A 22,760-nucleotide genomic window follows, 5' to 3' on the forward strand; every position below is an offset into this window, starting at 1 on the left:
CTTAAAGCCGAGAGGCAGAGAGTGGACCCCAAGCCCACTTCTTTCTGGAGACAGGAAGTTGTCCACAGCCAGCTGGGGACAGAAGCATGGGGGCCCACCGCTGGGGTGTCTGTACCAGGACTTTGCCCACTGGTCACTGTCCTTGCCCAGGAAAGGCCTGGGCAAACCCACCCCCCACCCAGGACCAGGTGGGTCCCTCTGACAGGCCCTACCTGCAGGGCATGAGACCAGACCCACCCTCCAAAACAAGACGGAACACAGAGGCCAGGCAAAGAGATATGGTAACAGGCTGCATTTAGTGGTTGGGTTTTCTCTTTTATGTACAAGAAAATGAATTCTATTTTTTCAGATTTTTCATAATCTCTTGTTTTTTAATTACTTTTAAAGCTTGTCCCCCCACCCCCAAAAAGTGCATTTTTCTTTAATCAATTGATTTGTTTTCGTTCTGCCTCCCACGCTTTTTATAAAGACTCTTACATCCAATCAGTGGAATGTCTGTTCTGTGCTCTGGACCCCCATGCACCAGGCCTGGGCCCCCAAATTCCAAGGCACCTCATTCTGGGCCCAGGGTGGGTCTCCCCTGGCCCTCTGTCTCTTGGCCCCCCTGCCCCCCCACCACAAAGGTAAATCAATATATATTTAGTGCGAGCTAGTTCTGAACTGAGATAATCATTCCTGGGGTGAGGAGCCCCCCAAGACCCCTGACCCGTCCGGCGCCAGCCACCCCGAACTCCGGGAAGGCTGTTTCCTCAGCTTAAATAACTTTTTAAAATAAAACTGCAAATATAAATATCTTTCTTTCTCAAAAAATAGGATTTGCTTTTTTTTTTTTTTTTTTTGGTTGGTTTTTGTTTTGTTTTTTTTGTTTTTTTGTTTTTTTCTATTTTTCTATTTTCCCATTCAGCCTGTGTCCCTCCTACCTGCCTACACTGTCTACCCCCTGAACGACCAGCCTGGGTTCCTCCTGGACTTTGAGGCTGCCATTGTGCCTACCACAGGGGCAGCATTCACTGGCTACCCAAGGGGACCCACCAGTGCCCCTCAGGTCAGCTGTGCTCCAAAGGGTGATGGGGTGGTGGCAACTCCAGGTCCTGAATGAAAACCCACTTTGGTTCTGCCACTCGAGCCCAGCATGGCAGGGCCATAGCTGGTCAGGTCTGCCATTTACATTCATTGGTTTCTATAGATATATCGGGCTTGTTTTTTTTCCATTTTTATTTTATTATTATTATTTTTTTTGCCTTTTTTTTCCTTAATCTCAAAAGGCCTGTAGGGATAGGAAGGCAAAGAGCAGCAACTACTCAGCAGGGGTGGCCTTGTTCAGGTCACAGGCTGGGGCCAGCCGAGGCCAGTCCCCTTCCACAGCATGGGGGCCCCAGAACCCTACAGCCTGGACCCTTCTGTCTGTCTGTCTGTCTGTCTGTCTGTCTCTCTCTCTCACACACACACACACACACACACACAAATTCACCATAATGGAAGTAACAAATTTCTGTTCTCTTTCTTTTTTGGGGGGAGGGGGTATTGGTACCAGGCAGTTTAAAAAATAAAATAAAGGGGGGAAAAGGAAAAACACACACACACACACACACACACACACACAAATAAACCCCAAACAACCAAGTAAAACCTTTCTACAGCACCCTCCGCTCAAATCTCTAGTGAATTCCACAATTCTCTTTGGCAACTTTTATCACGGCCTTAATTTAAAGAATAAAAATTTGTAAAAATTGATCCACATTCTATATATACAGTATGTGATTGCAGTGGGGGAGGGTAAGGGCAGGCCTTTAGGGGGCTGGGGATGTCCCGGTGCTGGGCCCATGCGGTGGCTGCGGCCCCCTAGGACAGGCTGGCGGTTAAGGCAAGGTGGGTGTGGGTGGGCAGAAGCTGAGCGCGGAGCGAGGGGCAAGGGTTTAGTGCAATTCCCAAGGGGATTTGCTTTGTCACTGGCGGGTTATGGGGCACCACCCTACCATAGTCCCCAAGGGCTCCATCCACCCCAAGTCTAATGGCCACTGGCCAGGATGACATGTAATTAGAGTTGGTTTTATTGCGAGAGGGTAGAGGGGCTGACCTGTCTGGGAATGGGGGCCTAGGGGCCAACATGGTCTCCATAGCACAGTTCCCAGGACAGCTCACTGCGAAAGTGGGGTGCGAGGGGAGGCCAGCACCACCCCGCCCCTGGGCCCATCCTGCTGGCCCCAAGGGGGGATCCTGAGACATCGGGAGGGGGTATCGCGCAGTAGGAGGGGTTAGAAAGGAAAACCCCTCTGCTAGAAACTGGAAAGCAGCCTTCTTAACGAGCTTCCCTTTAAAACCAAAAAAGAAAAAAAACACTTGTCAGACAGGGACACAGAACACCCTCTACCCCGCCAGCACACACTGGGGAGGGCTCGGCAGAACGCATGGACAAGGCCCCAAGCTTGGTTTCTACCTTGGCCATGGGGTTTGACATGGGGGCACCCTGGCACCCATGTCCCCCAACCCAGACCCCTGTCCGTGGCCTGTGGCTCGGTCCATACCGGGCCTTTGGGGGAAGCCAGAGTTTGGGGTGTTGGGGGCTCAGGTGCTAGCCCCTGGGTTACAGTCAGTGCCTTTGAATAAAAAGAGGGGGTGCCTGGGAGGAACCACCACACGGGGGGGGGGAACCAGACGAGGGGGGGGACACGGGGTCTGGCTAGCCGAGGACCAGCCCTCTCTCGGGGACATCCCTGAGCTGGGAAGGACAGGACAGGTGGCCTGCAGCTCCCAGGCCTGTGGTCTCCTACGAGACAGAAGAGAAAATAAAATAACTTGGGGGACAGGGGCCCCTGGCAGACTCGGGAGTCCCGGAAGCAGGCCAAGCGGACCCCGGGTCCCCTCCCGTGGCGCCCTGGACGCCCCGCCCTGAGTCTGGGGAACACAAGTGGATTCTACCGGAGCAATGGGTTGGGGGTTCTTTTATTTTATACAAAAATAAATTGACTTAGTTACTTCCTACTGCTGTCGCTCTCTCCAATTTTTCATAGAAGCTGGGTGAACTTGTAAACATCTCTTACGTTAATGAAAAGTACCCGTTCAGTTACAAAGTGCCGAGGTCCCCACGTGGCTGTCGCCGCTTTTGCTTTTTTTTTTTTTTTTTTTTAAATGTTCTGCCTTCGTGTTTCTAAAATTTTGGGGTTTTATTGCTGTTTTGTGACATTAAGCTGTGGCCTCTCTCACTCTCGCCTGTCTCTGCCTGAGTCCCTGGGGTTACCTCTCTGATCTTGGCTATGTCCACCCAAAACCGCTGCCGGCTCCTCTGAGGAAAAGAATATTTTATATATTTCTCTATATATCTCTATATAAACTGTCTTTAAGGAGGAAAGGGGAAAATAGATCTAAAAAGTGCCTTAAAAAGTGGGGCGCGGGGTGACGACAAATTTTCAATCTCTGAACATGGGGTGGGGCATGGCCAAGCAGAGATGGGAAGGTTGGGGGGTCACCCTGAGCAGTGGCCTGGAGGACCCCGTCAGGTGTAAGTGCCGTGAAAGAGGGTGGCGGGGACCCCAGCGGCCCCCCAGAGCCCTGCTCTGGCCATCGGGCTTGGGAATAAATAGACTTGTGTGTCAGTGGAGGCCAGGGTGGATGTGCAGAGATGCGAGGCCACAGGCGGGGAGGGAGGCCGAGGGGACACCCCCCTCTTTTAGTAAGTGCCCTGAGGAAGGAGGGTGAGGAGCCGGGACCATTTTAACGTCCACTCATAGTGGACAGAGCGTTTAAGGTCTGTCTAAGACCCCCTAAAACCAACCAGCAAGGAGCTGGGCGCCTGTCCTGGGGTCCCTATCACCCTCACCTTAGCCAGGAGCAGGCTGGGCCCCTGGGTGGGACCCCTTGGTGGACGGGGCGAGGGGCACAGGAGCAGATGGGGCCACATCCTAAGGATCTGAGAACGGCAGGCGCCCGCGGCCATGGTATTTACACGCACACATGTCCGCGCGGATGGATGGAGGGCGTCTGGCCAGAGAACTGCTTACTTGTGGTGCTGGGGGTGGGTGGTGGTTTCTCTGTTCTTAGTTTTTTGTTTTGTTTTGTTTTTGGTTTGTTTTAATGTGAGTCAGGTTGCGAAGTTACCCTCGGTAGTGGCCACCGCGGGGCCACCTGCACCATCGTCTCCTCCGCTGCCAGCTACATTCAGGCGGCCGGAGCCATCAGGGCTGGCCTCCTCCTCGTCCTCCTCCTCGTCCTTAAAGTGCTTCTCCTGGCCATTGCGTGGGGCATCGGGGAGCCCGGGGGGTGGGCCGGCCCCGCCGGGGACATCGGGTGGCACACCCCGCACGCGGGGCTTGCGGCCACGGCGCGAGGGGACCCCATTGCAGCCGTCCTTCTTGAGGTGTCTGTGCAGGTGGTCGGAGCGCACGAAGGTCTTGCAGCAGCTGTCACACTGGTACGGCCGCAGCCCCGTGTGCACCCGCATGTGGTTCTTCAGGTCGTAGTTGTGTGCGAAGGCCGCGCCACACTGCTGGCACAGGTATGGCTTCTCGCCCGTGTGCTTCCGCATGTGCACCTTCAGCTTGTCCTGTCTGAGGGTTAGGGCGTGGTCAGCAGGCACCTGGGGAGACCCCAAGCCCCACCCACATACCTATCTCCCCAGGGAGACAAGGGGTGGAACCCAGAGCTGCCACTTGGCACTGCTGTGCAATGCATAAAAATACTAACCCTCTCTGAGTACCTTTTCAACAGCCAGGAAGAGGCTACTGTGCCCCTTCGCACCAACATTTCTGATTGACTGGGGCCTGCCGGATGCTAGGCCCAAGGCTCTGACAGGCCCCCAGGGACTTTGATTTCAGTCCAGAGTTTTATGCCGTGATGGCACATACCCTTAATTCCAGCACTCTGGAGGCAGACGGATCTCTGTGAGCTGGAACCCAGCCTGGGCTACATGCAGTTCTGGGACAGCCTAGTCTACACAGAGACCAAGTCTCAAACAAAATGTCCTACATCCCAAGGACTACATCATGTGAGGACTGACGCCCTGCCCCACCTAGACCCTCACATGAACCTGCACCACAGACCCGACACCCCACATTCTCACTGTTTTTGCTGTCTGTGCATGCTGCCCAGACAGTGGACGAGCACCTCTGCAGGTCTGTTAAGGGCAAGTGCCTCTCAGAGCCACACCCTGAACTTGTCATCCTCCTGCCTCGGACTCCAAGTGCTGGGATGAGTGCACTGCCCCTCCCTGCCTGTCCCCAACCCCTGGGGGGGGGGGTGGAAACCTCAGGCCTGTGAAAGGCAGGCCCTGCTGCAAACAGCTCCTGCTCCTCTGATTAGCCTGAAAGTTACACCTGACCTGGTGACATTTCCTAGTCTGTCTGCCCAGTGCTGAGGATTGGGCTCCCCATGTAGCCCAGGCTGGCCTGGAATCCAAAATCCTCTAGCAACCCTGCCAGCTTCCTTTGCTCTAAGGACTGATTAACTCCTACTCACTCCTTGTGGCCACTTTGGATGCCCCTCTGCCTTAGCCGCTCCCCAGAGACCAGGCCCCTGCCCCTGCTCTGTCTGCAGTACCACACAGGTGCCATCCCCCTGCCTCCACTGCTCCCTACTGCCTTGAGGGTAGCACCAGACCCTTGTCTCTAGCTCAATCATACCAGAACTTAAATGCAGTGAGCACCCCCACCTGCTCACTTCCCTCCCACTATCTGCACCCAGTTTTGGGGGTCAGCAGCTATTCCCCTGCCCAGGCCCCATCCAGCACCCAGTGGTTAGATTTCCCCAGAAGGCTCAGAGGGGGAGCTGACTGACCTGGGGCTGCACAGAGGTAGGGTAGAGGTGGGAGGCAGCCCCAGTTTCCTCACCCCAAGCCCCGGCCTGAGTAATTATAGCCCCAGCTGCTACAAGCCTGGCTTACTCAATGCTCACTGTGAGTCACAGGGGCCCCTGGGTGGGGGTGAGGTTGGGGGTGGGGAAGGCCCTAAAGAAGGGGTAAGCAGGTAGGCCACAGGAGAGCCTCAGCAGGCAAAAGTCTGAGTCTGTTTCTTTACGGGAAAGGACCAACCCCAGGCATGGGTGCAGCCAGATGTGTGGGGGTGGCAGCTGGGTGACCCAGGACCTCCACCATGCCGGTCCCTCCAGAGTCTGAGAAGGACCCATGGTCCCCTAGGATGTCCCCTGGGGGAGGAGCCTTCCCAGGCCTAGTCTCACCTACTAAAGCAACTGCCTTCCATGGTACTTGCTCTTTGTCCCTACCTGGCACTCCTGGGTACTGGAGCCCTGCCACACCCTCTTCTGCTGCCCTCTGGGGAGGGGGCCGGGGTGCTGGAGTGGGGGGTCGGGTGGGGCCAGGAAGTTAAGACAATGGCTTCTTTCTTCAGGCCTGATAGGCGTGGCTGGGGAACCCCAGGCAGGGGATAGAGCGCTTAGTCACTGGGCCTAGCTGCACCTCAGCGAGCCAGTCACCCCTACACACACACACACACACACACACACACACACACACACACACACGCGCGCGCGCGCGCGCACACACACTCGCACACGCATGCAAACACTCATGCACACACTTTCATGCACACATGCATGCAGGCAGGCATGCACGTGCATGCGCACGTCTGGATTCACAACTCTGGACTTCTCAGACACGATCCTGAAAAGCTCCTGGCCTGGCCTTGGACTCCCCAGGGCTCCTTCCCAGGACTTCCCGTCTACCCACAAGTGGCTGGGCCCAGGGACACTGCACTGCTGCTCTGCTTACAAAGCCCTTCGCCTACTCAACTGAATGGCCTCAGGGAGGCCTGTGCTGGTTGGTGGCCTTATGGGACTCGGGCCCATCTATCGGCCACAGCATTCCTGCCTCTGGCTGGGGAGCCCAGGGAAGGGAACATGCCTTTGAACCAGCACTCAGGCGACAGAGACAGAAGGACCTCAGCAAGTTCCAGGCAGGCCCACCTGGTCTCCATGGTGAAACAAAGACCACGGTGGTGGGGTAATGCGAGAGACCAACCAGCAGCTTCTCTGCTTGTGGGGAAAGAGAAGGGCAACTCTAGGAGGCACAGACCCAAGAAAGGAGAAAACAGAGGCCCAGGGGCCAGGAATACCGCGGAGGCAGAGGAGCTGAGCCTCCCAGTCCCTCTCTTCCGCCCGGGGCCTGCGGGGCCGGATAGCTCACCTGGTGAATCGAACCTTGCAGATGTTACACTCGTATGGTTTCTCGCCTGTGTGCGTTCTGATGTGACGAGGCAGCTTGCCCGCACCCTGAATCACCTTCTCACAGATAGGACACTTCTGGAAGGCCTTGGCCCGGATTTTCTTCTCGCCCTTCTGTGACCAGGCTGGGTACACGTCACCCTCGTGGGCTCCGCTGAAGTACTTCAGGTAGTAGTCCATGACGCCCTTGTCGTCTGCGCGAGACTCCTCATCACTGTCCCCCGCTCGGGCCACCGACGACATCATCTGCTGTAGCAGCGTGCTGGCCGCTAGCCCGTCCACATCAGCAGCGTCCCCATCCTCGCCCTCCGCAGCACCGGACAGGAAGCCTGGGGAGTCGCCCGGCTCCGGGGCAGCCTCCGCGAGTGCCGCTGCTTCTTCCTCACCGGTGCTGGCCCCTGCACGGCCATAGTGGCCGTTTTGCGTAGTGGCTGGTGGGGCAGTAGGCGGTGGGAAGAGCCCCCCAGGCGCGGCATCTTCATCCCGTTCAGGCCACAGTCCTGGGGTGCTGTCGCCCTCGTCCCCATCGCCCGCTGGGGGCCGATCAGCTGGGGGCCCTGGGCCATAGAAGTCCAAGCCGTTGCAGTCGCCTGCAGCCACAGCGGCCACAGCAGCGGCCACGGCCTCCTTGGTGGCATCCAGGTCGTCGTCAGGGGCACCGAAGCCAGACCATGGGAAAGCGGTGGAGGGCAGGCTATTCATGGGGTTGCTGCGGAAGAACTCCAGGTACTCCTTGGCGCGCAGCAGGTTGCGCTGGTCCGTGGGGCCTGCCCCGTCTGGCTGGGTGGCATCGCCCACATCGTCGGCCGCCAGGATCTGGCGCTCCAGCAGGTCGGCACACACGTGGCTCACGGCTGGGATCTCTAGCAGCCGAGCTGCACTCAGGATGTCACCCACATTGGCTGTGCTGACCGTGAGCGTGGCGGTGTAGGCGAAGTCCATGAGCGCCGTCAGTGCCTCTGCGCTCACAAAGTCAATCTCATACACGTTCTGCTGGTCCACGACTGCGCCTGACGTGAACAGCTTCTTGAAGTACTGGCTGCAGGCAGCCAGCACCGAGCGGTGCGTGGGGAACTCTCGTCCCTCCACCAGGATCACCACGTCGCACAGCAGCCCCTGAGTCCGCTGCTCATTCAGGCCACTCAGAATGTCGCTGCTGTGGTCCGGGAACGGGATCCCGATTGGGCCATCCACGCCGCCAGCCATCTTCCGCGACACCTGCAGAAAGGGGTGGCAGTCAGTGTAGGGGACTATCTCCAGTGGAGCCTCAGTTTCCACCCTCATAGCAGACACACTGAGCCCCAGTGTGACAGAGGAAGAGGTTGAATGGCTAGGGCCTCCCTGTGCCTGAGGACCAGACTTGGGGTCCTGAGGTGGAGCCCAACTTCAGTGTCTTCAGGGATAGGAGCCACCTACCACAGCCCCTAAACTGGCACTACCACCGCCTTGGTTCCCTGGAAGATTCATTGGGCAGAACAGGGTATAGCCCAGCTCAATGACCAGGGCCTGCCTGGGACCTGTACACTAGGGGTACCCCCTTCCTGCACAGGACAGGACTTCCCGCCCACCTCGCTGTGGTGCCCAGGATGGTGCTTAGCATGTGCCAGGCCTCAGACTCTCCATCTGGCAAATGGGCAGCCATCCCTAGAGGAGCCTGGCAGAGGGGACACTGGGCTGTCCCACCCACCCCACCCTCCTCCTCTTTGCCCCCCCCAGCTGTGACTCATCTGCCCACGGCCTTGTGCAACCCTCTGGCACTGTCCCCACCCCTCCACCCTCTCCAGGGAGCCAGGCTGCCCTTCGCCACCCAACAAGGTCCGCATTCCTGCAGATCCAGAACAGCTTGCCTGTACTACAGGGCCAGGGGCCACTGGAAGTTGCTCCCAGAAGAGACATGGCCCAAGCTACACCTTCCTCAGCCTCCTGAGGCCTCCCTCACCCAGGCCACCAGGAGGCACTGTCCAGTGACTTCCTCCCAAGAGTGGCTGGTGACACAGAACCCTTTGTACCCTACCCCCACCCACCTGCCAGCAGCTGAAGCAGACCACCCCCTGCCGCCACACAGGGGAGGGGACTTTCAGACGGCCTAAAGAGCCCAGGGGGCCAAAAGGGGAACCCTATGCCAGGCACAGACCTGGGAAGCCTTGAGGAAGCCCCACTGGTGGCTTCCACCCCCTGCCACCATCTGCCGTCTGGCCCCAGGCCTTAGGGAGCATGTGGGCAGACAAGTCTGTCCCCTCCCTTCCCACCACAGCCTGCCACGGAGAGGGAGGGGCATGTGACCCCAAAGACACCCCCCAGCCAGAGTGACCCGGGGAATGGCTCAAAGGTGGCCCTCTAAAGGCCCCTGGGCCTGAAAAAACCCAAGTGACTCAGCCTGGTTGTCGCCTTGGGCAGGGCCACCCTGGCGTCCCACCAGCCTCTGAGCACCAGGGCCTGGGGCTGCCGAAGCCCTATTTTAAGTACAACGGCTCCCAGGCTCCAGGTCATGGCAGGGGCAGATGTGGGCCTGGGAGACCCAAGGCCACTAAGCCTGATTCTCACTCACACACTCACAAAAGTGACCCTCACCATCTCCCTCAGAGTTCCTGGGGCTCTGGGCCCCTGCAGACACCTGACCCGACCGCCATCTCTCCAGGAACAGGCACCACCTGCCGCGCCACGCCCCAGACCTTGGCACCACCTGGGCCTCTCAAGGGCCTCACCCCAGGAACAGACCTGAGACTCAGTTCCCAGTGAGCGAGGGAAGGCAGGGCCCGCCACAGTCCTGTGAAACAAGGGTGAGGAACCCAGGAAGAGCACTGACAAGCCAATGCCGTCAGCCATGCCCGGGCTGTGGCTCTGCCCAGCTCCAGGGACATGTCCCTCCTCAGGGACACCTCCCCAACACCCGCTGGGGTCCCTGCACAACAGCTCCTGCCTGTGCCTGTCTCCGTGGGATTTCTGGGGCTGTTCAGTGCTGAGTCGGCGGACAGGCAAGGGGCAGGCCCTGGCAGGCCCCTTCTGGGTTGCAGAGGCGGGCACATGCTCCTAAGGCCTGGCCATATAGAAGGGTCACAGCAAAAGGTCAGAGGAACCAAAGACCAGGGTCCACGCCCTACTCCACCCACCTGGCAGGCAGACACACCCAGTATCAGGGGACAGCTGCCGGTCCCACCTCTGGTCTAACGTAGGATTACTAGCTGTAACTACTTTCAAGACTATCTGCCCTCCCCTTTCCATAGTGTTCAGAAACTAATCAGGTGCCCTCCTTCTCATCTTCCCTCCACACCATAGGGTAAGAGACACACATACAGGCAAGGTCACAGCACAGCCATCCAGGCCCACTGCAGCCCTGCAATCTCAGCCAGCTGCAGGGACAAGCAAGGAAGGCTCCAGGGGCTGAACTCACTCAGTCTTGGAGACAGGCATATGGTTGGCAGGGTGTGTGTGTGTGTAAGGTCTGGGGTGTTCCCAAGGTCACACAGGTAAAAGTTAGGGCTGGCCTGTAGGTCCCACCCTCAGAAATAAAGAGGGGCTTCTGGAAAGGGGCTGGGAAGAAAATTGCCACCCACTACTTCCCAGTACATTTCTGGGGGCAAGGCCAGTTAATGAGATCTGACTCCATCCTCCCCAACCCACCCGCCTTCCACCTTGCTTCCCCAAGTCCAAGGATGAGCTCGACGGTCAGAGCCAGAGTACAAGGGGCTCTGGAGTGCAAGCACTGAACTGTGACTTGAAGCCACCTAGCACACCCCTGCCACAGTGCCCACCAACCTCTTGAGATTATTGGGATTCTCAAAGTCCCCTCACAAGACCCAGAGAGGGCAGGCAACGCCCCAAGGTCACACAGCAAGCCTGGCTCACAGGTACAGTCTGCCAGTCCCCTGCCCCTCAGCTCTGAGCCTGTGTTGCAAGGTTGGTCCCTATGGGTTACAGCGCCCTGACCTGATGCCAATCATCACCTGGCCTGGTCCCCGGGTCTAGTCTAATGGGGCAGGAAGTCAGTGAGGGCACACAGGCAGCCAGCCCCCTGCCCACCTTGACTAGAGAGCAGTAAAGGGCCGCCAGGGCTCAGACAGGCCCTGCCATTCACTGAGCAGTTATTGCCATAATGGGGAGGGGCTTCCTGCCCTGGGCCTTAAAGGGCCAGAGGCAGGAAGGCAGCCAGCCCAGTGGGAAGTGTGTGGGGGTGGGGGTGGGGACGAGCAGGCCTGTGGGGAGCTAAGCTACAGGGTGGGGCCCAGGCCCACCCTGTTCCCACGGTCTGAGTGCCACACATCCAGGAAGGCCAGAACGGAGGCCTAGAGCACTTTCAAATGCAAACCAGACACCCCCCAGGTGGAGGGGATGAGGTTCCTGCCTCTAGAGGCAGCCAAGGCAGACTGAAGGGACCCAGGTCCCCTCCAGCCACAACCAAGAGAGCCTGCACCTGTTATCCAAAATGCCCACAAAAAGAAAGTCTGAGGGACCTGGCAGGGCCTGCCTGCCACCTGAAGCCACTTGCACCACCCCCAGGTCCCTCAGTGCCCCAGGGGCCTGAAGAATGTGCCACCTCCCCACTCAGACACATCCTGGCGCAAGGTGGGCCCCCAGGAAGGCCTGTTCCCGTCAAACCAGAAAGATGTGGGTGGGGTTGGCCACCGAGTAGCCCAGCCCCTGCCTGCTGAGGGGACAGATGGAGGAGCCGATCCTCCCCGGCCATACTCCAGATCCCACACCATGGTTACGAGGCTATGGCGGTGGAAGGAACTGGCCCACCCTCATCCACCTGTGGACACACTCCTGAAGCCGCTCTCAACACAGGGGTTCTGGATCAGAGAGGGGAAGTCACTGGCCCAGGGTCACAGAGCCAGCTGGAATTTGAACCTGGCTGGTCTTGCCTAACTCGTTCTTCCCAGTGAGCCTCTCCCCTCCCCCGACCAGCCCCCAGGGAGCTCAGGCAGGGCACAGGGCCCCTGGCCCCTGAGCAGGCCATGGGGCACCCCCTAGGAGGCCAGCGGGACTGTTCTGGGTGGAAGAAGCGTTCCCACCCACCAGCCACTCCAACCTGTTTTTGGGTGGGCTAAGGGAAGTCCAGAAGAAAACAGTAGGGGAAAGTAAGGCACAAAGAACTGCACAGGCCCCACCTCAGTTTCTCTCCGCCTCAAGGCAAGGCCTGTGATGGCCTTGAGTCTGGGGCACAGGAGGTGGGGGAAGCCCAAGGTGGCTCAGCTGGCAGAGACCCACGCCCATCAACTAGCAGCCCCTGGGGTGCCCTGAGCTGGCTCCAGGGAAACTGAGAGGACACAGATGCTCAGGAGGAACTAAGACAACAGCTAGTCATTCAGCCCATTCAAGTCACATGTGGACCCCTCCTCATGCCAGGCCCTGGGAAGGTGACGTCTACCCCTCCTGGAATAACCAGAGGAAACCACATCTCGGCCCATTTGGGTTACAGGTGTGGCATGGGTGGTAGTTCTGGGTCGCTCACACCCCAGAACCGCCCAGCACACAAGGCAGCAGATGCCCAAGACCAGGGCAGAAGGTTAGCTTCCAGCTGTGTGACCTTGGAGTCTTGATATCCCTCTCTGGGCTCAATGTCATCCTGGGCAGTACCTAAGATGGTGACAGGTGTTACTCAGGCATCCAAATCTCTTGGAAGAGACACAGGTGGGCTGATGACCTGGAACGTGAGGTGACTGCCCTACACTCAGAGGCAAGACCACTGGGCATGTGACCTTGAATCTGTTTCCTGTGCCTCCCACCTCCCTTGTACCCCTTGCAGACCCTGGCTCATGTGGGATGTCCCCACTCCAAGCTTCAGTTTTCCTCTACATGACAAGGACCAAGCTATATGTCACAGGGCCTCAAGGAAAAGAACAGAATACACCCATAAACCACCAAGGACAAGGTGCTCTACCCAACAGCCACCCCCACACCAGGCTACTGGGGCCTCAGTGGCCTCAGTACCCCCAAACACTCCAGCTCAGAGGTGTGGTTCCCTCTTCACTAGCCCGGTGCTGACTGGCCTCTACCATAGCCAACCTCAACTAAATAATAAATACCCCCACCCCCAAAGTGACCAGCAAATTAAAATTTCAGTGTCCCCGTTGGATCCTGTTTCCTGCCTGTCTTCCACCCCAGGCTCTGTCCCCTCGCTCCCTCCCCCAGGCCGTCTCCACAGAGATGCCTGCCGGTAAACAGAGCCCCGAGCCCAGCCCCAAAGAGGTGCCAGGGCCCAGCTGGGGGAGCCACTGAGAGTCCCTCCGGGAAAGGTGTGGGGTGGAGAGGTGACCCTGGGTGAATAGATGTCCCCCGACTGAGTGAGCTCCTCTGTGATCCAGGGCCTAGCCTGAACGGAAGGGGCGAGTAAGGGCCTGGGGACATCTCCCACCACAACCCAGCCAATTACAAGTAATCAGCTTGGAGTCTAGGGTGGCTCCCCCCCCTCAGCGTGGGAGCGGCCACTCAGGATGACGCTCTGGGCCCAGGCTTGGGGGAAGATGGTGGAGGGGGGGTTAGCCTGCTGACATAGGAGGCCGGCGACACCCTCGCAGGGGGAAGCAGCTGTGGCAAGGGGGGGGACACACAGGGCTTCCGCCAAGCCTGTCACCCGTGGGTACTGGGCTTAGTCATTCGCGGGTGCTGAACTAAGTAGGTCTGCTTGGGAGGAGAGGAAACTAGGGAAGCCATCTGTCTTTCACTTCCGCCACCGAGGTGAGCACCCTTGGGTGCCAGGCCCAGATGGGGTCGGCAGCGGGGGCGCACGTGGTGGCTATGGCCACCATTAGGAAGAGAAGGAAGGGAAAGGACGGCGGCCCAGAGGCCGCGCGGCTCCTACCTCCTTCGCGGGCGGCGCGCGGGCGCCGGAGACCGTGACGATGGCTGCGGCGGGCTGGCGGCTCCGAGCCCCGGCGGGCGACGCTGAGCCCGGCCCCGCGCCACCCTCCGCCGCCGCCCGGCCAATCCCCACCCGGACTGGGGGGAGGGCGATGCAAATTACCCCGGATCTGGGTCCGCCCGTCACCTCCCCCGCGCCCGGCCGGGCCCGCGCCAGACCGCGCATCCCCGACCTCGCCTGAAGCCCCGAGGCCCCCTGACACCACACCCTCCCCCGGGGAGGGAACGTCCAGTCTTGCGAAGGAACCTTTCTCCTCGTCCCGGAGCGTCCGGAACTAAAGAAAAAGGGGGAAAAATTAAAATATCGAACAGAGGGGGGGCCTAGGAACGGTTACACAACAGGAGGGGAGGGGCTGCAGCCGGAAGCCGGGACCGCCACCGGCCCCCGGCAAGAGAGCCACGAAAGCCCCGCCTCTCCTGCACAACCCCGCCCCTGGACGCAGGCTCCGCCCAGACGCAGACTCCACCTGCATGCAGCGCCGCGCCGGAAGGTTTCTCATATCCATTGGCCTTCTGGTCTGCCGCTCACCGCCCCTCCTCCATAACGCCCCCCCTGACCCACCGCTATCGCGGGGAACTCTGGGATTTGTAGTTCATGTTCCCTGACTACCTTCCAAAACGTCAAGCACTGAAGATAGGCAAAAGAACTACAGTACCCAGGAGACCGGCGAGGACGCGCCCGCCTCCCAGACACTCCACCCCTCACCCCTTCCCTCCGCCTCTCGGGCCTTTTTTTTTTTTTTTTTTTTTTTTTTGCAAAGCCCCCCTCCCTGTTTTGTCAGCCCCCTCCCCCCCTCCGCCAAGAAGCTCCATCCTGGCCAACTCCAACGTCTGCGCGCAATCCCGGATAGGCCTACCCCGCCCCCCACCCCCCCGCGCTTGCCCACTACCACTTGGAAAGGGGAGCGGCGCGCCCCGGGCCCTATTGCAAACTTAGCACGCGACGCGCCCCTCAGCCCCCACCTCCGCCTTCGGTGCGGCCCGGCTCCCCTCCCCCGCGAGCCGCGCGCCGGGAGCCGGGAGGCCGAGCTGCCGGAGCAGGGAGGAGGGATCCGGAGAGGGCTTGTGCCCTTCGCCCCGGAGGGACCCGGGCGGAGGCCCCCCCCCCGACTCGTCTTGGGCTATGGCCGGGCAACCTTGGAATCTAGAACCGGAGCTGCGGAGGCGCCCCAGATCCCCCATCCAGTTTGTTCCGCTCCGTACGGGCGCTCGGGAAGCGCACTGCGCCCCCGGCCGCGTCCCCACCCTGTAAGGAAATTTTTTTTAAAAAGAAAAACAAAACCCACCTCTCCCGGAGAGGAGTCCCCTTCAGCCCAAGCAGCTTACCTCGCGGGGACCCGGGCCCGGAGGACGCGCGATCGGGGCAGCCCGCGGCGCGGACCTCGCTCGGGCGGGCGGCGGCGTCACTGCCCCTACAGTAGCCGTACAGTACGCAAAGCCCCGTATGATGCTCGCGACTCCCTTCCTGGTTTGTCCGAGGGCAAGAGGGGTCCTCCCTCGTCTTAAAGGTGCCGCAGCGCCCGCACCCCCACGCCCAGCCCGCCCCCCCGGCCACCGCGGCCAGAACAGGCTCTGCAGGTCGGCTCTTGCCACGTCCCGCGGGGCTGCGCCGGGAGAACAGATCGGGCTGCGATTAGGGATTTGGGGGTGCCGGGCGGGCGGGGGGCGCAGCCCCGACCCATCGGCCCCTCCCCTGGCAAGCCCGTGACCTCTCCGCCCCGTGCGCGGCGCCGTGCCAGCCTGCTGGCTTATCTACGGCCCGGAGCACCCCGGGGTGCTGGGGGCGGGCAAGAGGGGCCCCTTGGGTGCAGGGGGTGGGGGCCGCAGATAAACAGCCCTGGCCTGAGCTCGCAGGGCGGGGTTCAGGGGGCGCGGGCTGTGCCCCCGAAGCCCGGGGCGGGACCGGGTTGGTAGTGGGGGCGGGAGCGCGGTGCGCACCCGGAGGACCCACTGCCGGGGCGTGGGGGGCCCGCTGGCCCAGGGAGCTGAGAGAAAGGCGAGGAAGTGACGGTCCCTTGCCGCACACCTCTCTCCGAGGCCACCAGGGCGCTGCCACAATACCTCATCTCCCTCCCCTAAGCCTCAGTTTCCCCAAATAATGCAAGGACTCAAGGAAGAAGAGTCTGTTGCAAGGACTGCGAGGTCGCATCGGAGCTCCCGTCACCCCTAGCCTCAGTTTACCCAAGTAATACAAAGAACCCAGGAAAGGAAAAAAAAGGTATTTGCGAGGATCAGGAGTCAGCATCTGAGCTCCGAGTCCCCTAAACCCCACCATAAGCCTCAGTTTACCCAAACTGCGAAGGGCCCAGAGTTTGCAAGTACAGCTAGGTTGCTTCAAAGTGTCGGGTCTCCGTCCACCCCCCATCTGCGCCTCAATTTACCCAGAGCCGTACCAGGGACCCCCAGGGGCAGACTTGCAGGGCCGCGAGGTGTCAGCAGAGCTCGGGGGTCCCGCCCTCACCGGTGCAGCCAGCCAGCAAACCTGCCGCCCCGCGATTACATAAAACAGTCGCCTCCACCCGGCTGTGCCAGGGGCGTAGCGCGGGGAAGGGGTTGGCGAGGGGCGGGGAAGGACGGTTGTTTTCCAGGCCTTGTAATTTTCCCCGCAGCCGGCTGGCTGGCCCGGCTGGCGTGGGGCGTGGACCCGGACCCTCGCAGGGGCGCCGCGCGGCTCTGCAGGACCGAGGTGGGGAGTGGGAAAGTGTGGATCAACCCAGCGGTTTTTGTTTTCCTTTATTTTTTTATTTTTTTTTAACCCCCTGTCCTTTTCTCTCCCACTTCCTCTCTGGTCGTGGGAGAGGTCCGGAGAGGGAGGGGAAGGCAGAGGAGGGGACGGGCGACATCCCGGTTCACCAGGCCTGCTGGGTTCGGGTTCCAGCACGCCACAGCCACCAGGCGACTTGGCTGTGGGTCCGGCTCGCCGAAGGGGGCAGAGCGGGGAGTGAATGCCAGCGCCTGGCCTCAGTTTCCCCTTCCGCGCCCCTTCATAAAAAGACTGGCTATCCTCAGTTTGCCTTTAAGTGTGTGTGTCTACATGAGATGTCAGCCTCCGAATGCCCGGTCCTTACTTTAGGTATTTTTCATTCATTGTTATTACTTTGTTGATTTTATTTACAAACTGCCCCAGGTCGAAGGGAGCCCGGTATGTTGACTGTTTTTCCTTTATTATATATATATTATGTATATATATATATATATATATATAATATATATATTATATATATATAACAAAGCATCTGCCCCTCCCCGCAGTTATCAACACATTTTTATAAACCGAATTAAAAGTACGATTCAACCGGGCGTGGCAGCCCACGCTTTTAATCCCAGCACTCGGAAGGCAGGTGGATCCCTGAGTTCGAGCCCAGCCGGACTACACAGCGAATTCTAGGGCAGTTAGAACTACACAGTGACACCCTGTCTTAAAAATAAAAATAAATAAATGTACTCAAATTCATTTTCAGTATTCAAATACATTTGACTGGCATTTTGTATAAGTTGACTTCAAAGGGGAAACCCTGGAGGTCCCCATAGGGGAAGTGGAAGCCCTGGGCCTGGCAGTGACACCAGCCAAGAAGATGGGAAGGACTCCGGGCGGCCACGTGAGCCTGGCGGGGGGACCCGGAACTTCGGCCCGGGCCGGAGCCTAGGAGCACTGAAGCTCCCGGGTCGCCGGCCCGCCCAGCCCTGGATGGGGCACAGGAGGCGGGTCACCTGTGCCAGGCCAGAATTCGACGCCCACGGCTAAGGCTCCTCCCACCTACCTCGGTTTCCCCAAAGACCAGCGCTGGTGCGGAATAGGTGGTCTGGGGACTTGCGGAGTCGCCTTGAATTCCGTCTTTCTATTGCAGCTGTCACCCCAGGCTGGACCCTCCAGGGAGGACCAGCTTCGCCAGAGATCGCACCCCAGGACATATCACCTCGTTTTCTGATGTGCCCGACAGGGGGCAGAGCCAGGAGCGCACTCTCCCTCCCACCGCGGGGAGGGTGAGGGAGATCAACCGGCCGGGAGAGGGGGGCGGGAGATTGAAGGCTAAGGCTCCAATTGGGCAACCAGCGAGACCTCCCAGGAATCAAATGAAAGAAATGTAAGTACAGCAGGTGAGATGCCAATGGCTTTAATTATAAGGAAATGGAAACAGTAAGAACTAAGAACTCTTAAAGAGTTCTTACTCCTTAGGTTAGCCTGGTCAACATAGAAAGTCCTAGGCCATCCAGGACTAAATTGAGACTGTCTAAAGATGTTTTTAGTTAATTTAAACAAATAACAATCTAATCCCGAGGCTGGAGAGATGGCTCAGCAGTTAAGAGTACTGACAGCTCTTCAAGGGGCCCTGGGTTTGGTTCCCACATTGTAGCTCACACCTACCTATAACTTAACTTCTGTAGCTCCCTGGGATCCGGTGCCCTCATTAAAACATGTTGAAAAAATAAAAACATACATTATTTTTGGAAGTCACTGGGCATGGTAGTACAGGTCTTTACTCCTATGCCCTTGGATATCTGTGAGTTTGAGGCCAGCCCTAAGTTTAACCCAGGCAGCCAGGACAGTTGCACACAGGAAATCCTGTCTCGAAAAACAAAACAAAAATTTTTAAAATATAATCTAAATCTAATCTAATTTATACAGTCGGGGTGAGACACCACACCTATGGTCCTCAGGAGTTGAAGGCGTGGAGAATTCCACTTCTCTGGGAGTTGGCACAAGGTCATCCTCTGCTACTTAGCAAATTTGATCCCCTCTGGGCTGCATGAGTTCTTAGCTCCAAAATTAAACGAAACAAATCTAAACAAAAATAACGAAGCTGAGATAGAGGCTCATATCTATAACTCCGCCATCAGGAGACTGAAGGGGTTGGGGGATGGCTTCAGTGACTTCAGGGCCAGCCTGGGCTCTGGTTCAGGAAGAGCTGAGTATGGGGACTCCCTGTCCTTGAGAAGAAGATTCAGGAGGATGAAGAGCTAGACACATAGCTCAGTGGTTAGGAGCACTGACTGCTCTTCCAGAGGTCCTGAGTTCAAATCCCAGCAACCACATGGTGGCTCACAACCATCTGTAATGGGATCTGATGCCCTCTTCTGGTGTGTCTGAGGACAGCGACAGTGTACTCACACAATAAAATAAATCCAAAAAAAAAAAAAGAAAAAAAAAAGAAAAAAAAAAAAAGAAAGAGAGAGAGAGCTTTGGACTAGCCTTGGCTACTTGAAATCCTGTCACAAAACCACAAAAGAGTGGTACAGCATTGACTAGCACACACAAGACCTAGAGTTCAATACCCAAGACACACACACACACACAGTGACTAACCTCAAATCTGAGGAAGGAATACAGAATTCTGTGCCCCAGGAAGCTCTGTACCCTGGTCCAGAGATCCTGTAGAGAGGAGGCTTAGACTACCAGCAGACAGCAAATGACCTGGGCAGGGCCACATGGCATTTCGTAACTGATTTTGGGGGTAGAATCTTTTTTTGTTTCTTTTTGGTTTTGAGACAGTCTTCCGAGTGCACAGGTTGGATGTTTGTTTGTTGGTTTGGCTTGATTGTTTTTAAGACAGCCTCTCAAGTAGCCCAGGCTGACTTGGAATTCACCCATGGATGACCCTCAGCTCCTGATCCCTTGCTGGGATGGGCCAGCCTATACCACCATTTCTGTTTCCTTAAAATAGTCATTGCGGCATCGAAACTTACCCAGGAGGTTGATGAAGGACAGTTCCTGAGTTCAAGGCCAGCCTGGTCTACAGAGTGAGTTTTGGGACAGCCAGGGCTACACTGTGAAACTCTTTCTCAAAGAACCAAAATTAATCAATGAATGAATGAGATAATAAAAGCAAAAAGAGGGAGTGTTCAGGGTCTGTGAGAGATTTAACTCAGTAGTTAATTATTAATTAATTTTGCAGTGCTTGGGACAGGACACTGGGCCTGGAACACCCTATGCAAATGCTCTACTTGAATGTCCCCACTGGGCTTCCAAGCCTTATGAAACAGATGATGGCCCTGAGCTCATTGTCTTCCTGCCTCCACCTCCCCAGTGCTGGGGGTGAGGGACAGGCTGTGTCTCCACAGCCAGGGACAGGATGCTCTTTGCAGGAATGGACACAATAGCTCAGGTATCAGAGTGCTTTGTGAATGAGGTAGGTGAGGAGGAAACCAGGGGTTCAGTCCTGAAGAGAGAAGCATCCTGGATCCACACTCAGACCGCAGGGATTCGGGGGAAAGTGGCAAGGGTAACTCTGCATTGTCATGTGCTTCCTGTGGTTGTCACAGGCTGTGTGCTTGGGTCCATGCTATATAAAGGCAATGTGTGTACTGAACCAAAAGGGGCTGCACTGGATGGACCCTGGGCATCCATCCATTTACAGATACACAGTACAGATACAGTGTACTCATATATAATAAATAAATTAATTTTAAAAATAAAAAAAATAAGAGACAGGGTCTCATGTAGCCCAGGCTGGCCTAGAACTTACTATGTACCTGAGGATGACTTTGAACTCTGGACACTTGTGCTTGGATTCAAGGCACGGGCACCCACTGCTGACACCCACGGAAACTATTTTCCATTCTTTTCTTTGCTTATTTTTTTTAATTTATTTACCTTATGTATATGAGTGCACTGTAGCTGTCCTCAGACACACCAGAAGAGGGCATCAGACCCCATTACAGATGGTTGTGAGTCACCATGTGGTTGCTGGGAATTGAACTCAGGACCTCTGGGAGAGCAGTCGGTGCTCTTAACCCCTGAGCCACCTCTCCAGTCCTTTCTTTAAATGTATTAATAAATTAATTTATTCATTTCTTTTTGATTTTGAGAGTCAGGGTCTCACTATGCAGGCCTCAGTCTCCTGCAGCTCACTATGTGGACAAAGTAGGGCTCAAACTGAGGGGGGGAGAGAGGGGGGAGAGAGACAGAGAGGGAAATGCCTGTCGTCCTTCTCTGGGGAGGTGGAAGCAGGACGGTCAGGAGTTCAAGGTCATTCTTAGCAGCCTGTGAATTTTGACACCCTGTACTACTTGAGACCCTGGGTAGGGGACTAGCATTTATCAGTGGGCAGAAAGTGGGGTGAGCTGTAAATGGCCGTTCTTCCTTCTCTACACTGGGATGAGGCCTCCTAGCCCACAACCCTTCTGCCATGTCAGGGGACATGTGTGACAAGTAGAATCCCAGGGGCACCCTGCAGAGTCAAAGATGCATCAGAGCATGTGTCCCGGCCTAGGATACACAGTGCAGAGGAGATGCTGGCTAGAGTCTAACTTCAGTCTTGCATGCTGCAGTTTCCTTCCCTAAATAAATGCACTTGGTGGACAAGTCAGGGTCTTTGACTGTACTTTCCCCACCTATGCTTGGAAGCATGAGGCATCCTGGAAGGAAGACCTATCTAGGATGCCCTGTGGAGACTGAAGAGAGCCCCCCCAAGTGAATGTCTGTGCTCTCCCGGTTATGCAACAGTCAGGAGAGGCCTTGGGGGCTGCCAGGTGGGCAGGGTATGGAAGAGGACATGGCGGCAGAGGCAGCTGTCCCCACCGGTTCCTTCTTTAAAAAAAAATATCGCTGCAATTTGGGCAGCAGGGCTGGACCCCACCCCACCCCCCGCAGTGGCCTGCCACGTGGGCCCGGCGTCTGTGGTGCTGTCCCCTTCCGCCCGCTGCAGGGCCGGGGCTCTGGTTTCATTTCGCTATGGTGGTTTCAGTTTCAAGCAGGGGAGAGAGACGGACTGAGCTGGGACCACAGGAGGGGACAGGACAGGTGTGGGGGCGCCCCAGGCCCACCCAGGCGCCCTCGGCTCGCCCAGCTCTTCGCCCCACAGCCTTCAGCCCTAAGGTTAAGGGGTCAAGGTCAAACTCGCCCAGTGAGGCACTGATCGGGAAGGACATCTCACCTGAGGGCCCGTTCCTCCTGAGGTCAGGGTCGCGCCGCGAGTGTTGGGACACCCGCCCAGTTAGGAAGTCTGACGGGTTCCCCCCCCCCCGAAAGTCCCCTCCCCACCCAGTGGGAGGGGGCGGGGCAACGACCCAAGCAGAACAGGATGTGGGTCACTGAAGTGTCCCAGTCAGGGACACTTTTGGTCCGGAGTCCACTGGGACGGAAGGTGCTCAAGACTGCACCAGCAGCCGGGCGCTATAGGGAGGCTAGGGCTAGAAAGACCCGGCTTCAAAAAAAAAAACAAACAACAAAACAAAACAAGAAGAATGCATCCTGCCCTGAGGGACAACTCAGCACCTGCGTCGGGACCTGCATCAAGTGTTTGCCTTAGCCCGCCCACCTCGCTCCACCCCGTCTCGCCCCACCCCCATATCCTTTCCTGCAGGTGGGACCCGACCTGGCCTGCCTACCTGGTCCCGGGGCCACCGGGACAGACACACCCCTGCGTAAGCCTGGCTGGAAGCCAGGGACACCAAACCCACGTACCTGGGTGCCTAAGCGCCCCCATGGGGCCTGATCGAGCTTGGACAGGTACTGAGGTCAGCCCGGTGCTGGTGACTACCTGGGAGAGGCCTGCGGAGAGTAATTCCCGGCTGGCTAGGCTTTTCCAAAGGCTCGGGAGAGTGAGGACGCTCACTACTACTTTATAAACAGCCCGCTCCCCACATAGTCACACGTTCCCAAGCGGTGCGACGCTTCCAGAACATTTTCCATCCTCAGTGGAAACCCTGATCCCCACACCACCCTAGAAAAAAAGCTGAGAGGTGATAAGCCCCTGGGGGGGGGGGGGAGGGAGAGAGAGAGAGAGAGA

General features: G+C 57.6%; 1 protein-coding gene across 6 annotated transcripts; it reads right to left on the reverse strand.

The window, feature by feature from the left end:
• Positions 1–277: 277 nt before the first annotated feature.
• ZBTB7A (zinc finger and BTB domain containing 7A) lies at positions 278–16,461 on the reverse strand. Of its 6 annotated transcripts, none has more exons than XM_080935638.1 (3): positions 16,425–16,461; positions 7,133–8,388; positions 278–4,544 (listed from the first exon to the last, which is right to left on the reverse strand). In XM_080935638.1, exons 2-3 carry the CDS (start codon positions 8,374–8,376, stop codon positions 4,079–4,081), a joined length of 1,710 nt encoding a protein of 569 aa, XP_080791764.1. In that variant the 5' UTR covers positions 8,377–8,388; positions 16,425–16,461; the 3' UTR covers positions 278–4,078. The 6 variants fall into 6 exon arrangements, with proteins under 6 accessions (XP_080791764.1, XP_080791763.1, XP_080791762.1 ...); XM_080935637.1 differs by lacking the exon at positions 16,425–16,461 and adding an exon at positions 15,318–15,434; XM_080935636.1 differs by lacking the exon at positions 16,425–16,461 and adding an exon at positions 15,358–15,417.
• Positions 16,462–22,760: the final 6,299 nt, after the last annotated feature.

This window comes from Micromys minutus (genome assembly GCF_963924665.1).
Source record: "Micromys minutus genome assembly, chromosome: 22".
Taxonomy (NCBI): domain Eukaryota; kingdom Metazoa; phylum Chordata; class Mammalia; order Rodentia; family Muridae; genus Micromys; species Micromys minutus.